Source organism: Tamandua tetradactyla, chromosome 26 (assembly GCF_023851605.1).
Source record: "Tamandua tetradactyla isolate mTamTet1 chromosome 26, mTamTet1.pri, whole genome shotgun sequence".
Lineage (NCBI taxonomy): Eukaryota > Metazoa > Chordata > Mammalia > Pilosa > Myrmecophagidae > Tamandua > Tamandua tetradactyla.
In genome coordinates this window covers 13684073-13701501 of record NC_135352.1, presented here as the reverse complement: position 1 = coordinate 13701501, position 17429 = coordinate 13684073, and the positions used below count along the sequence as shown (strand labels likewise).

General features: G+C 37.1%; 1 protein-coding gene across 2 annotated transcripts in view; it reads right to left on the bottom strand.

Annotated features, from left to right (window-relative positions):
• The window catches only part of SARAF (store-operated calcium entry associated regulatory factor), a 69100-nt gene that overhangs the window by 27733 nt on the left and 23938 nt on the right, over positions 1–17429 (bottom strand). For both annotated transcript variants that reach the window (XM_077144605.1, XM_077144604.1), the window contains exons 2-3: positions 13801–13979; positions 4281–4698 (exon numbers count right to left, since the gene is read on the bottom strand). In XM_077144605.1, the coding sequence (XP_077000720.1) occupies positions 4281–4698; positions 13801–13979 (597 nt within the window). The remainder of the gene's footprint in view (positions 1–4280; positions 4699–13800; positions 13980–17429) is intronic.

Sequence of the window (17429 nt, the reverse complement as noted above, 5' to 3'; positions counted from 1 at the left end):
GAGACATAACCACTGACCCCACAGAAATAAAGGAAATAATGAGAGGATACTATGAAGAACTTTATACTAATAAACTCGACAATGTAGATGAAATGGACAACTTCCTAGAAAGGCACGAACAACCAACATTGACTCAAGAAGAAATAGACCTCAACATACCAATCACAAGCAAAGAAATTGAATCAGTCATTAAGAAGATCCCAAAATAGAAAAGTCCAGGACCAAATGGCTTCACATGTGAATTCTACCAAACATTCAAGAATGAATTAGTACCAATCCTGCTCAAACTCTTCAAAAAAATTGAAGAGGATGGAAAGCTACCTAACTCATTCTATGAAGCCAATATCACCCTCATACCAAAGCCAGACAAAGATATTACAAAAAAGAAAACTACAGACCAATCTCTCTAATGAATATAGATGCAAAATTCCTCAACAAAATTCTTGCAAATCAAATCCAGCAGCACATTACACAAATTATACACTATGACCAAATAGGATTCATCCCAGATGTGCAATGATGGTTCAACAGAAGAAAATCAATTAATGTCATACATCATATCAACAAATCAAAGCAGAAAAACCACAATTATCTCGATTGATGCAGAAAAGGCATTTGACAAAATTCAATATCCTTTCCTGTTGAAAACACTTCAAAGAATAGGAATAGAAGGGAACTTCCTCAACATAATAAAGGGAATATATGAAAAACCCACAGCTAACATCATCCTCAACAGGAAAAACTGAAAACTTTCCACCTAAGATCAGGGATGTCCACTATCACCACTGTTATTCAACATTGTGTTGGAAGTTCGAGCCAGAACAATTAGACAAGAAAAAGAAATACAAGGCATCAGAATTGGAAAGGAAGAAGTAAAGTTCTCACTGTTTGTAGATGATATGATACTACACATCGAAAACCCTGAAAAATCCACAGCAAAACTACTAGAGCTAATAAATGAGTACAGCAAAGTGGCAGGACACAAGACCAACACTCAAAAATCTGTAATGTTTCTATACACTAGTAATGAACAATCTGAGGGGGGAATGAAGAAAAAAAATCCATTTACAATTGCAACAAAAATAATAAAATATTTAGGAATAAATTTAACTAAAGATACAAAATACCTATACAAAGAAAACTTCAAGAAATTGTCAAAAGAAATTACAGAAGACCTAAATAAATGGAAAGGCATACCCTGTTCATGGGTTGGAAGACTAAATACAGTTAAGATGTCAATTCTACCTAAATTGATTTACAGATTCAATGTAATACCAATTAAAATCCAAAAAAACCTTACTTTTCAGTAATAGAAAAACCAACAACCAAATTTATCTGGAAGGGCAGGGTGTCCCGAATAGCTAAAATATCCTGAGAAAGAAAACTGAAGTTAGAGGCCTCACGCTACCTGACTTTAAGACATATTATGAAGCTACAATGGTCCAAACAGTATGGTACTGGCATAAAGATAGATATAGTGACCAATGGAATCAAATAGTGTTCAGATACAGACCCTCTCATCTATGGACAATTGATCTTTGACAAGGTAGTCAAGCCAACTCACCTGGGACAGAACACTCTCTTCAATACATGGTGCCTAGAGAACTGGATATCCACATGCAAAAGAATGAAAAAGGATCCATATCCCACACCCTATACAAAAATTAACTCAAAATGGATCAAAGACCTAAACATTAGAGCTAAAACCATAGAACTGTTAGAAGAAAATGCAGGGAAATATCTTATCAATCTTATAACAGGAGATGGTTTCCTAGACCTTACACGTACCAGCAATGAAAAAAGAAAGAAATGGGAACTCCTCAAAATTAAACACTTCTGTGCATCAAAGAGCTTTGTTGAGACAGTAAAAAGACAGCCTACAATGATGGGAGACAATATTTGGAAATAATATATCAGATAAAGGTCTAGTATCCAGAATATATAAAGAGATTGTTCAACTCAACAACAAAAAGACAGACAACCTAATTACAAAATGGGCAAAAGACTGGAACAGACACTTCTCAGAAGAGGAAATACAAATGGCCAAAAGACACATGAAAAGATTTCCTGGCTATTAGGGAAATGCAAATCAAAACCACAATGAGATATCATCTCACACCTACCAGAATGGCCATTATCAATACAACAGAAAAGGACAAGTGCTAGAGAGGTGTGGAGAAAGAGGCACATTTATCCACTGTTGGTGGGAATACCAAATCGTTCAACCGCTGTCGAAGGCAGTTTGGCAGTTCCTCAGGAAGCTAAGTATAGAATTGCCATATGATCTGGCAATACCACATCTGCACACCAATATTTACAGCAGCATTATTTACAATTGCCAAGAGATGGAAATAGCCAAAATGTCCATCAACAGAGGAGTGGCTAAGCAAGCTGTGTTATACACATACGATGGAATATTATGCAGTTGTAAGACAGAATAAAGTCATGAAGCATGTAACAACATGGATAAACCTTAAGGACATTATGTTGAGTGAGATTAGCAAGAAACGAAAGGACAAATACTGCATGGTCTCACTGATATGAACTAATATTAGCAAATGAACTTGGGAAATTTCAGTTGGTAAAAGAGACCACCAGGAGATAGAAACAGTGTAGATATTGGGTAACTGGAGTTGAAGGGATAGAGATTGTGCAACAAGACTGATTCTAAAAATTCAGAAATGGATAGCACAATACTACCTAACTGTAATACAATAATGTTAGAACACTGAATGAAGCTGAATGTGAGAATGATAGAGGGAGGAAGCCTGGGGGCACAAATGAAATCAGAAGGAAAGCTAGACAATAAAAACTAAGATGTTATAATCTAGGAATGCCTTGACTGCATAATGATAGTGACTAAATGTGCAAATTTAAAAATGTTTCTGCATGAGGAAGAACAAAGGAATGTCAATAATGTAGGCTGTTGAAAATAGATGGTAATATTTTAAAAATTTAACGTATGTATGAGAGAAGCAAGAAATATTTATTTGGTAGAAAATCTATATTTTGTCTAGTGCATTTCCTAATAAAACTTTTGTGGACAGCTTAATCGAATACCACAGTACTTGGAATCTTGTATAGGGCATGAGATTTTGTAGGTTTGTCCAGAGTGATGCCCAGATAAATCCCAGAACAATTTGAACAGTGAATAGGGAAGTATTTGCAGAGTCCCCTAGGGGGAATGGTGAGAAACAGGGAAAATTCAACTTTCCCAAGTGGAGAATTCTTGATATTCTCACAAGCAGTGGGGACAGCCAAAGCAACAGGCCAAGCCTCCAATCTTGGGGGTTGTTCATATGAAACTCAATCCCACAAAGGATAGGCCAAGCCTACTTAAAATGAGGCCTAAGAGTCACCCACAAGAGAATCTCTTCTGTTGCTCAGATGTGGCCTCTCGCTCTCAGCCAACACAGAAGCAAACTCACTGCCCTCCCCTTCTCTACGTGGGACATGACTCCCAGGGGTATGGACCTTCCTGGCAACATGGGACAGAAATCCTAGAATGAACCGGGACTCAGCATCAAGGGATTGAGAAAACCTTCTCAACCAAAAGAGGGGAGAGCAAAATGAGACAAATTAAAGTGTCAATGGCTAAGAGATTCCAAACAGTTGAGAAGCTATCCTGGAGATTATTCTTACGCATTAAATAGATATCACAGTTAAGTTGTAATGGAGAGGCTGGAGGGAACTGCCTGAAAATGTGGAGCTGTGCTCCAGTGGCCATGTTTCTTGAAGATAATTGCATGATGATATGGCTGTCAGAGTGACTGCGTGGTTGTGAAAGCTTTGTGTCTGATAATTCTTTTGTCTACCCTACCGATGGACAAGTAAAATATATAGATTAAAAATAAATAAATAATAGGGGGAACAAATGTTAAAATAAATTTAGTAGATTGAAATGCTGGTGATCAGTGAAGGGGAGGAGTAAGGGGTATGGTATGTATGAATTTTTTCTGTTTTCTTTTTATTCCTTTTTCTGAATTGATGCAGATGTCTGAGAAACGATCATGATGAATATACAACTATATGATGATAGTGTGAGTTATGAATTATACAAAAAGAACGGAATGATCATATGATAAGAATGTTTGTGTTTGTATGTGATTATATATCATAAATAAAAATTAATTTAAATATATATAAAATCTACATATGTTGGTAAACAACTGAAAAAAAAAAAAGGAAAATAAAATGCAGTCATTCTCTATTTCAGAAGTCAGCACAGGGTTCACTCCTCAGATCCAACCTATTTCTTATAACTTATTAGGGTAACATACCTGTGAACTCTGATTTAAAGCCAGGGGGAGGTGGTCCTGCTGAGTTTGTGAATCTCTGGTAACGGTGGGAGTATGAAGGATACTCAGTATACGGTGGAGGAGAATCCTGACCATCACTAAGGAATAGCTTATAAACTCCAAAGGCAATAGCAAGTAGTACCACGATGGTGATCAATCCACTGATGCCACAGGAATCTGGGGAGTACAACTTATTATAATAATCAGAGAAATATGTAAACCCACGGTTTTTTCCAGACTCTCTCAACTTTTGTAGGCCAAGTTCTGTGTAGTCTAAATTATACTCCAAGCCACAGGATCCTCTTAGTACATACTGGTCTTCAGAGGATTCATAGCCTTCACAGCTCACCACAGTTTTTCCAAATTTGTAGGCAATATCTAAATCAGTCTTACATTCCCACTGTGAAGAAAAATAGAAATACAGGTTATTAGGACCAAAAGATTTTTTTCATTTAATATGTTTTATTGGGGCTACATATATTTCATAAAACTACAAAATAAAGCAAGGGAATGATAAAATTCAGGACAACGAGTACATTCTGTGGTGGAGAGAGGGCAAACTAAGGGCAATGTTAACATTCTACTTCTTAACCTGGTGGGTGGGTCATGAGTGTTCATTTTATTACTATATTTTATCCCTTACATGCTATATATTCTTTTATATGTATTAAGTATTACGTAATTTATAAAATTTTAGGCAAACTTTTTACCACTATTGTTCAAGATGCTTTCTTTTAAAATTGAGATTTTTAAGATGTTAAAGTTCAAATATCAGTATCATATATGAAGAACTGCTAGCTACATATAGCATCAGAGATAGTATGTAATCTTATGAGGAAAAAATTTTCATCAAATTTTATAAAATCATGGATTAACTGTCTGGGGTCAAAACACATGTAATTTTCTAAAGTTCTTAAATGATACTTAGAAAGTGCAAAATGCAAAGCCTCAAAAACTTTCACCTTAAAAAAAAAATCTGAGTTTAGTTTAAATTCTGTAACTAGATTTTGAGCTGAAAAAGTAATATGCTTCTTTACCAATATTTAAAGAATTACAATCTATAATAGATTTTACTGGTTCTACTGCCTTTCTGAAACTTTCTATACAAATTATCTCCCTCTCTCAAAGTTCAGATACATTATTTTATTTATTATTTATAAGGATTTTATTAAAATATTACTCACAACAATACAATTCACCCACAGTGTACAATTCAATGGTTTTTAGCATGTTCACAGAGTTGTACAATTATCACCACAATCCATTTTAGAATAGTTCCATTACCCCAAAAAGAAACCCTGTTATCAATTAGTCAGTTCCCATTCCCCCACCCCCTAAAACCCGCCACCCCTAGGCAACCACTAATTTATTTTCTGTCTCTATAGATTTGCCTATTCTAAATGGAATTATACAGCATGGCCCTTTGTGATTGGCTTCAATCATTTAGTATAATGTTTTTTAGTTTTATTCATTTTGTAGCAGTTCATTCCTTTTCATGACTGAATAATATTCCTGTGTGTGTGTGTGTGTGTGTGTGTGTGTGTGTGTGTGTGTGTGTGTGTACGCATGTGGGCACACATCCTTTTTATCAATTCATCAGTTGATGGACATAGATTTTTCCAATTTTTGAAACTATGAATAATGCTTCTATGAACACTAGTATACAAGTTTTGTGTGGATGTGTTTTCATTTCCTTGGGTATATACTGAGGAGCAGAAATGTTGTGTCGTATGGTATCCATGCTTAACCATTTGAGGAACTGCCAGGCTATTTGTGAAAGTGGCTGCACCACTTCCTAATATAACTTATCTAGACAGGTTAACTGAATACCTTAAGTACATGGAACATTGAATAGGGCATGAGATTTTGTAGATTTGTCCACTAAGATGCCCTGATAAATTCCAGAGTGATTTGACCAGTGAAAAAAGAAGTATTTACAAAGTCCCCTTGGGGTAATGCCAAGAAAGGGGAACCTCAAGAGCCCTATCATCTCCCATGTGCTGCAGCAGCAGCAAAGACAATAATATGTTTCAAACTGGAAAAATGAGATATGGGTCAGTGTTCGGGACTTTAAAGGGAAAATCCGAATTGACATTAGAGAATATTGGGTGGATCCAGAAGGCAAAATGAAGCCAGAAAGAAAAGGTATTTCTTTAAATCCCAAGCAATGAAGCCAGCTGAAGGAACAGGTTTCTGACATTGACGACACAATAAAAAAACTGTAAAATGCTTGCCTTATAAAACCTGTTCTATTCTAGTTGCTTTTGGGTTTTATTTTAAGCTGACTTTCGTTTTCTAAACATCATTTTCCAACCTATTGTATATTTGGATTGCAGAACAGTTTGTAAGGGGAATGCTTTTTTTAATGGGCATTATTAAAAATATTCTGAGTGAAGTTAATTGTCAGGTTTACTAAGGAGGATGGCTTCGTGACCGCCATCTAGCGTAAAATAAAATCAAGTAATACAAAAAAAAAAAGAAAGGGGGAAAATTCAACTTCCCCATTTGGAGAATTCCTGATATTCTCACAAGCAGTGGGGACAACCAAATCAACAGGCTGAGCCCTCAATGTTGGGATTTGTTCATATGAAACTTATCGCCACAAATGATAGGCTAAGCCTACTTAAAATTAGGCCTAAGAGTCACTCCCAGAAAACTTCTTCTATTGTTCAGATGTGGCCTATCTCTCTCTCAACCAAAGCAGCAAGCAAACTCACTGCCCTCACCCTCTTTACGTGGGACATGACTCCCAGGGGTGTAAGCCTCTCTGGCAACGTGGGACAGGAATCTAGAATGAGCTGGGACTCAACATCAGGAGATTGTGAAAACCTTCTCAACCAAAAAAGGGAAGAGAGAAATGAGGCAAAATAAAGTGTCAGTGGCTGAGAGATTTCAAACAGAGTTGAGAGGTTATCCTGGAGGTTATTCTTACACATTATATGGATATCCCCTTTTTAGTTTACAGTGTATTAGAGAGGCTAGAGGGAAGTTTCTGAAACTGCAGAGCTGTGTTCCAGTAGCCATGTTTCTTGAAGATGACTGAATAACGATTTGCAATATAACTGTGTGATTGTGAAAACCTTGTGTCTGATGCTTTTACCTACAGTATGGACAGATGAGTAAAACATACGGATTAAAAATAAATATATAATAGGGGGAGCAAATGTTAAATTAAATTTAGGAGACTGAAATACTAGTGATTAATGAAGGGGAGTGGTAAGGAGTATAGAATAAAAATAGGGAGAACAAAGGTTCAAATACATTGGGTAGATGGAAATACTAGCAGTCAATGAGAGGGAGGGGTAAGGGATATGGTATGTATGAGTTTTTTGTTTTTTCTTTCTATTTCTTTTTCCTGAGTGATGCAAATATTGTAAGAAACAATCATGGTGATTAATATACAACTATGTGATGATATTGTGAGTCATTGATTATACACCAAGAATGAAATGTTCATATGTTAAGAATGTTTGTGTTTGTATGTTACTATGTTTCATCAATAAAAATTTTATAAACTTAAAAAAAAAAAAAGAAAGTGACTGTACCACTTCATATTCCCATTAGAAGTGCATGAGGGTTCCAATTCCTCTACAACCTCATCAATACCTGACAATATCAAGTCTGATTTTTTACTGTAGTCATTCTATTAGGTATGACATGGTATTACACTTGGTTTTGCCTTGCATTTCCCTGATGGCTAATGATACTAGCATTATTTTCATGTGCTTTTTGGCCACTTGCATATTTTCTTTGGACAAATATCTACTCAGATCTATTCCCCATACTTTCTAACGTAATTTTACTGAAATACTGTCACATAATACGATCCATCCAAAGTATATAATCAATGGTTCACACTAACATCACATAAATGTGCATTCATCACCACAATCATTTTTAGAACATTTGCATTACTCCAGGAAAAGAAAAACAAGAAAGAAAACCCCAAACATCCCATACTTCTTATCCCTCCCTCTTACTGACTACTGGTATTGCAGTCTACCCACTTTTAAGACTTACAACAGAGGTAGGTTAACGAAGACAGTATAGTATTGACAGAGATAGGTCAACAGATCAGTGGAACTAAACAAAACATCCAGAAATGATCCATACAACCTTTCCCCACACACACACAATATAGTTAAATAATCATTATAAAAAATCAGGGCTACTGGATTATAGTTCAACAACTTCAGGTATTTCCTTCTGGCTGTTCTAATTCACTAGAAACTAAAATTAAGTATATTATAGGTCTGTAGACAAGGTCCTTTGTTAAATCCTAATTTTTTAATTTTAAATTATACCTCCTCTCTCCCATTTGATCTTTTTATCTTCAGGGATATCTGAGCAATGACCATTTTAATTGCTTAGTACTGGAAAGGGGTGCTAACTTTATGAGGTAGAAGAATGATTTTGGTTGACATGCTTGGAGAGACTGATACCTCTGGGCTTCAGGACCTATCTCAATCTAGAGGTCATAAGTCTCCATAAAAATAAACGTACTAAGAAAAACTTTTACAGAGACTTAGATAGTGCCCATGGCACTATCAGGAATACTGTTGGCTGGGGCATGGCATGCTGTGCTAGTTTGAAATATCTAGGTTAAAGCTTACTTGTAAAAGTAACCTCCAGAAAGACCTCTTAATGGTATTTGAAATCTCTTAGCCATTGAAGCTTTATTTTGTTTCATTTCTTTCTCCCTTTTTCGTCAAGAAGACATTCTCAATCCCATGATGCCAGGGACATGATGCCAACCCTGGGAGTCATGTCCCACATTACCTGGGAGACTTACAACCATGGGAGTCATGTCCCACTTAGTGCAGAGGGTAGTGAGTTTATTTGAAAAGCTGGCTTAAAGAGAGAGTCCACATCTGAGCAACAAGAGGCTCTCCGTGTGGCTCTCTTAGGCATAATCATATGCAAGCGTAGCTTTGCCACTGCAGAAATAAGTTTTGTAAGGGCAAGCCTCAAGATCAAGGGCTTGGCTTATTAAACTGGGAGTATCTAATGTCTGAGAGAATATCAGGAATACTCCAGGTGGGAAACTTTAATAATTGCATCTTTTTCCCCAGTCCTTCAAGGTGACTTTGCAAATGCCGTTTTATTTTCTATCCAAAATACTCTGGAATATATCTAGGTATTTCGTTGACCAGTACAGATAATGAGATCTCATTTCCTATTCTTGTTCCCTGTAGTTATGCTGTTGAAATAAACTGACCAGACAAGTTTTAGAAAGTGTGCTACGAAAAATTTAAATCTTCTTTCCCCATATTTTAACTAGGTATTCATCTCTTTTTTAGTGAGTTGTAATATTTCTTTATATATGCTAGACACAAGTCTCTTAAGAGCCATATGATTTGCAAAACTTTCCTCCCATTCTGTGGGTTTTCTTTTCATATTCTTCCTGGTGTCCTCTGAAGAACAAAGGTTTTTAATTTGGATAATGTTCAATTTGCTACACTGTTGTATTTTTAAAAGATGAAATGTAAGCCAATGTTTGATAATGCTCTACACATCTTTGCTCATACTATTTCCTTCTCTACCTCATACCTCTAAAAATCTTATCCTTCCCTCCAAGACACAGCACAAACACCTTCTCCTTTAAATTTCCCCTAACTTTCCCAATTAGACATAACTTTATTACACTTTTTTGACACAAATTTCTTCCATGTAATTTTTATTTATTTATTTTTTGGCATGGGCAGGCTCCAGGAATCAAACCTGGGTCTCCAGTATGGCAGGTATGAATTCTGCAACTGAGCCATCATTGCCCACTCTCGCTCATGTAATTTTTTTTTTTTAACGTGGGCAGGCACCAGTTATCGAACCTGGGTCTCCAGCATGGCAGGCAAGAACTCTGCCTGTTGAGCCACTATGGCCAGCACCCTCATGTAATTTTAATGCTTCTCTCTTTACCAGGCAGGTAATTCCTTGAAGGCTATGACTCTCTTATTCATTTTTTTATATCACAAATTTAAAATGTTTAATAAATGACTTCACCATTATAGTCTTCTGTTCCACCAAGACTATAAAAGTAATTTTAGGGGGGTACAATGGTGGCTCAGTGGCAGAATTCTCACTTGCCATGCCGGAGACCTGGGTTCGATTCCTGGTGCCTGCCCATACAAAAAAAAAAAGAAAAAAAAAAAAAAAAAATATATATATATATATAAATTTAAAGTAAAATAGGAGAAGGACTTGTTTTTTGTTTTGTTTTGTTTTTTTCATGGGCAGGCACCGAGGACTTATGTTTTAATCTAGAAATTCTTTGTTTCAATTAGTAATTCTGGAAAAAAAAAATGCTGTGAAATAAACATCACCCAGAAAACACATAATCTTTCTCTGAATTGCATAGACCAGGCATAAAGGTTACATCAAACAAGAAGTCATTCCAGCAGAAAGGGAAATTACCATTACAAGTCTCTTGCCTAGTGAGTGGCATGTAGTTATTCAAACTGAATTCATTTAATAAAATCTATTCTATTCCTAAACCATCTTATAACTTTTGGAATTTTGAGGAGATGCTACGTTCTAGGTACAAAATACTGTCATTCAAAAAAACAATAAATAAAGAACAATGAAATGCTTTCATTCATAAAAAATGAATGAAAAAAAAGCCACCTTTCGTTTCAATACAATTTTAAAATTAGTGTTTGGCAGTGCTAACTGCTGAGTGAATATGGTGGGAGACAGAAATTTAGAGTCATGTATGTTACCAGAAGGAAAGCTGAAGATTAAAGCATGGGAATATATAAAACACAGTGAATTTTGACCTGGTGGACAACTGCAAGCTATGACTATATTTAACAGTAAGATTTCAATACTCTTTCATTACCAATTACAAATTTACCACACCAATTTTATGGGTTGTGCTGGTTTGAAAGGATGTATGCCCCCTAAAAAAGCCATGTTTTAATCAAAATCCCATTTCATAAAGGTAGAATAATCCCTGTTCAATACTGTATGTTTGAAACCGTGATTGAATCGTCTCCCTGGATGATGTGATTTAGTCAAGAGCGGTTGTTAAACTGGATTAGGTGATGACATGTCTCCACCCATTTGGATGGTCTTGATTGGTTTACTGGAGTCCTATAAAAGAGGAAACATTTTGGAGAATTAAAGAGATTCAGAGAGAGCAGAGAATGCTACAACACCACAAAGCAGAGAGTCTACCAGCCAACGACCTTTGGAGATTAACCTCCCAGGGAACTTCATGAAACCGGAAGCCAGGAGAGAAAGCTAGCAGATGACGCCATGTTTGCCATGTGCCCTTCCAGCCGAGAGAGAAGCCCAGACTGTGTTTGCCATGTGCCTTCTCACTTGAGAGAGAAACCCTGAAATTCATCGGCCTTCTTGAACCAAGGTATCGTTCCTTGGATGGATGCCTTATATTGGACATTTCTATAGACTTGTTTTAATTGGGACATTTTCTCGGCCTTAGAACTGTAAACTAGCAACTCTTAAATTCCCCCTTTTAAAAGCCATTCCATTTCTGGTATATTGCATTCTGGCAGTTAGCAAACTAGAACATGGGTCAATAATAGGGGGAGAATAAAAGATATGGGAGGATTTGGGTTTTTCTTTCTTTTTTCATTCAGAGTTCACTTTATTCTTGATCAATTTTCAATACCAGAGTATACAATCTTTGGTTCGCAGTATCATCATATCGTTGTGCATACAATTCCATGACCAATTTTAAAACATATTCATTACTCCAGAAAAGAAATAAGAGAAAAAAGAAAACCCTAATCCTCCCATACTCCTTATCCCCCCATATCACTGACCCATAGTGTTGGTATGGTACATGTGTTACTGTTGATTAAATGAGTATTAAAATATTACTGTTCACTATAGCCCATAGTTTGCAATGGGCATTTTATCCCACATACCTCTCTATTATTAATTTCTTGTAATAGTGTCGACCATTTGTTCTACTCTGAAAGAACTTGTTGTATTTGTACAGTTAATCATGGACATTGTCCACTCTAAGATTATACATTCCCATGTTTTAACCTCCAATTTTCCTCCTGGTGACATACATGACTCTAAACTTCCCCCTTGCCACCACATTCACACACTATTCTACACTGTTAGTTATTCTCACAATAACAGGCCAACGTCACCTCTGTCCATTTCAAACTTTTAAGTTCACCTAGTTAAACTATTCTGTATGTATTTAGCAACTGCACCCCATTCATTAGCCTCATTCTGTATCCTGGTAATCTATGGTCCATATTTTATATCTATTAGTTTACATATTTATAGTAGTTTCTATCACTGAGATCATAAAATATTTGTCCTTTTGCATCTGACTTATTTCACTTAACATAATGTCCTCAAGGTTCATTCATGTGGTCACATGGTTCAGGACTTCATTCCTTCTTACTGTTTAATAATATTCCACTGTATGTACATAACACATTTTGTTTACCCATTCATCTGTTGATGGACACTTGGGTTGTTTCCATCTTTTGACAATTGTGAACAATGCTGCTATGAACAGAAGAGTGCAAACGTCTGTTCACGACCTTGCTTTCAGATCTTCAGGGTATATCCCGGGTAGCAGGATTGCCAGATCATAACGCAAATCTAAACTTATTTTCCAGAGGAACCGCCAAACCGTCTTCCACAGCAGCTGTACTATTTTACATGCCCACCAGCAGTGAATAAGTGTTCTAAGTTCTCCACATCCTCTCCAACACTTGTAGTTGTCTGTTGCCTGAATACCAGAGACCATTCTAGTAGGTGTGAGATGCTATCTCATTGTGATTTTAATTTGCATTTCCCTAATAGCTAGTGAAGCAGAATATCTTTTCACGTGCTTTTTAGCTATCTGTATTTTCTCTCTGGTGTCTATTCATGTCTTTTGCCCATTTTTTAACTGAGTTGTCTTTTCATTGTTGAGTTATAAGATTTCTTTTTATATAGTGGATATCATTGGATTTTCTTCTTAATCTTTATTTCTTTTCTGGGGTAAAAAAACTTTCTAAATTTGATCATGGGGATGTATGCACAACTGTGCAATGATACAATGAGCCAGTGATTTTATACTTCAGATGGTTTGTATGGTGTGTGAGTATATCTCAATAAAATTGCATTTAAAAAAAATAAGTGTTTGAAGTACAGTCAGGACACATGTACCCTTAGTATTTATGATCTATGAACACTGATTATCTTAACTCTATTTCTTAAGTATAGGTTGGTATTCTTTGAAGGATGCCAGGAAAATTATAATTAGCTCCTCTACCTCTATTCCCAATATATAAAAAGTTTTGAAAATGTACCAATGTCTTAAAAGAAGGTTATGGTACAAAATTACAATGAATTCTATAGCCTTTATAATCAATTCTTTTGTTTTCTAGAGGATGAGTGATTGATTTCTATTAATATACTTTTAATTAATATGAGATTTTCTATGTATGAAGTTACTGAATAATTTCCTAATAAATACCTTATTAAATAAAAATTCCTTTCGCATTGTCATCAATGTAGTAAACATTACCTGTACATCATAGCCATCCCAGCCTTTGTTCTGACACTGTATGACTTTTGGTGTGTAAGAATCACATCCAGCTGTGCCTCCAACACATTTCAGCTGTGGGATAGGATCCAGCCTACGGGAGGTGGTATATTTGTCATAGTGGAGGGTGAGAGCTTTCACATCCCGTAACAACATTCTGTCTGAAATAGTAAGCAGCAGATAAACAGACAATAAGTATCTTTTCAAACAAAGAAAGATTCATTTTAACAAAACTCTAGTAATAGGAAATAGACCAACCCAAAACAATGAAATTATGCCTGGTAATCTCATGTATATAAATTAATTTTAAAGTGCTAGAGGAAAATGAAGAAAAAAGAGTATTCCTATTTACCACCCTTGGATTATGTATGGAAGATACTCTAAATTGGTTCATTCAACATCTACTCCATCTCTCAAGCTGGTGTGCCTCACTATAAAGCTAAAAAAATCTAAACATCTCATTAAGTTGTAGTTCGCAAAAAGCTACCAAACAGAGGGATTCAAGCAAGGTCTGGAGGATAGACTTTAGCCTTCCTTAGAAGGCGCCCTGTTCTTTTCTAGCAAACAGTCATGGAGACATGTTTCCTAGCTGAAGATTTCCTAGCAGCTAGTTAACCGAACAGTGTTCCAGTGTCCTGTGACTAGCTTCATGAGCATCAATGAGTTGATGTGAACAACTCATTTTTTACTGCTGCAAATGTTGGAGGCATCACCTTAGAGCATTTTATTAGCAGCCAATTCCTTATATTCAGCCTGGTTCTACTTAAATTACCCTGTATGAGTTCCATACCTTGTAACATTTTAAAGATTATTTTTAAAAAATTTTTTAACTTTAACAGTAATACCAGAATGCTAACTTCTGATTGATTGCTTCTTTCTTAAATTCCACTAGAGTTACAATAAATAGCTTGTTTTGATTATGTGAGCGAACAAAGTCAGGAAGAACAAAAAAGGATATGGCAACAAAATTTTGGAAGGTGAAAGCAAATGGACTACTAGTAAGTTGCTAGAATTGTGAAAGCCAACTAGCTACCAGAGCAGGAGGGGAAATAGAGAACTAACCTGACGTTCACCTTAGAATTCCTAAAACAAGAATTGGCAGCTTTTGAATTGGAAGTATCTAAAGCAAGCACTAAAATAAAGCACTTGAGTAAAAGCTACTTGAGAAGAGTCACCCCCCAATTCTAGGCTGCTGCACTGCCCCTGCTCCACCCAGGACAAGTCTGGAGATTTATGGAGATTTATGCTCTGTAGACAGTAAAACTGAAGGGCTCTGACATAATAAAACATGGAGCCCCAGTGACTATGTATTCTCAATGTAAAGGCCTCTTCCCCTACATGACTCACAAAACAGAAGCAACCCCATCACCCCTGTTTGCCAAACTCCAACTAAAATCATTCCGGTTAACCCTAAAGAACACCTAGGGCTCGATCTGAGATTCTAAAAAACTTATACACACTAAGATTACTTTCGAGAAACCGACAACCTCCAGATAGATTTCTAGGAGAGACAAGTCCTGAAACCCAGAGGGGCCAGTGTCTCCAAGAACATCAACTAGTGCCTTACACCTATCCCATATTATCAACACCCCTTTCCAATATGAAAAAGTTAGAATGGGCAGAGCCCAAATACCCCTCAAGATTGGGATAAAGATGAAAGGAGAAGGAGGAATTATAACAGAGAAGACAGGATTTAACAAATGAGTATGACTATCGTATCACTGTATTGATACTTCTTTTGGTCTCCAGTGTCTTGGAGCAGCTAGAAGGGAAACCTGACTACAGTTACTAACAGTAACCCATACCAAACCCTGAAATGTGTTCTATAATTACTTTTTATATTGTACTTTGAAATGGATTGCTTTTTCGTAAATATGTTATATTTTACAATAAAAAAGTTTGAAAAAAAAAACAAAAATGCTAGCAACCATTCCCTTGCCCTCCAAGCAGAAAACTGATGTCTATGCCCTATGTAATCAAACTAAGAAGAAATACCTAAATATAATGACATAAGGAATTTCTGAAAAAAAAAAGGACCATCCAGGTCACCCAACAGTGAAATTCAAAATCAAAAAGCTTCAACCCCACACTGAAAGCTTTTTGGTCCCACCCTTAATCATGACCAGAGAGCCAAGGATTACTAAAAATTTGACAAAAACCTCTAATACAGAATATTACAATCAAAGAAAAAAAAACAGAAAGCAATTTGGAAGAAAAAGAGACTATGTAAGAGGAAAAAAAGACTTCTAAAAAAAAAAAGTTGTGATATTCTCAGAGATAAAAGAAAACAATTCATTCATAAAGCAACTGCTTTAAGACGAACACTCAGAAGACAAAGCATTAAAAACAGGACAGGGATTCCGGGAAGATGGCCGACTAGAATAGCCTGAGATTAGCCCTGCTCTACAGAAAAGTTAGAGAAGGGGCAGGAGGGCGACTGAGGCAGCAATTCGGAGTACGGTTGACCTGGGAGAGCCTTTTACACTACATGTGGCAGCCTGGGTTGCAGAGGTCAAGGGACTAAGAGGCAGAAAGCTGGAGCCTGGCACGGAGATAAGGAGCCCGCAGGAGGGCACAGACGGGAACATGGGACAAAGAAGTAAGCCAGGCCATGTTCTTTAGGGGTGCTACCCTCACCAGCGCAGCCCCATGACCAGCAACTAACTCCATGCCCCACACAATGTGAACCCTGTCACCAGCTCCCATTCCCCAGCTTCTGGCACCCTCACCCCACCAGTCCCCTGTGCACGTATCTGGCCCACACCCCCAGCCCAAGTGCAACCCAACCCACCTCTCCTGCAGCCTTCCCTAGAACTACCTAATAATCCCTGTCCCCTGTAGGCTGCTGCCAGTGCATAAAGGTTGTAGGCAATAACCACCATACCTAGGCTACCCCACGCCCCACCCATGGTGTTGCAGCACAGCCTCACCCCCACCCTCCATGAACTCAGCGCATCGTTTACAGCACACCCAGGCCCATGCATGCACACAGGCCCCCAATCACGTATTTCAGCCCTGGGAACCACACTTTACAGCATCCTAGAATTGCACATGCACACAGACCTCAGACTCACTTTCCAGCTTGAGAAAGCACCAACCTGTGCAGCCAGGTCACACCTGCCCCTGATTCATGAAGTATCACTAACCTGGTGCCACAGCTCTACATATGTGCACAAAGAGCCCCATGCCTTAGACCAGAATACACCAGGGTTATGATCCCCAGACCAGTACAACTGCACAGTTACATCACCCTGGCCACTCACATTCAAAAACATCAGCATTAAAAAAAAAAAAAAAAAAAGGGCAGGCCACAGTGGCTCAGCAGGTAAGAGTGCTTCCCTGCCATGCCCGAGGACCCGGGTTCGATTCCTGATGCCTGCCCATGTAAAAAAAAAAAAATCAGCGTTTAACATCCCTGTGCTGGTTTAAAAGGATGTATGTCCTCTAGAAAAGCCATGTTTTAATCTAAATCCCATTTTACAAAGGCAGAATAATCCCTATTCAATACTGTATATTTGAAACTGTAATCAGATCATCTCCCTGAAGATGTTATTTAATCAAGAGTGGTTATTAAGCTAGATTAGGTGACGACACGTTTCCACCCATTTAGG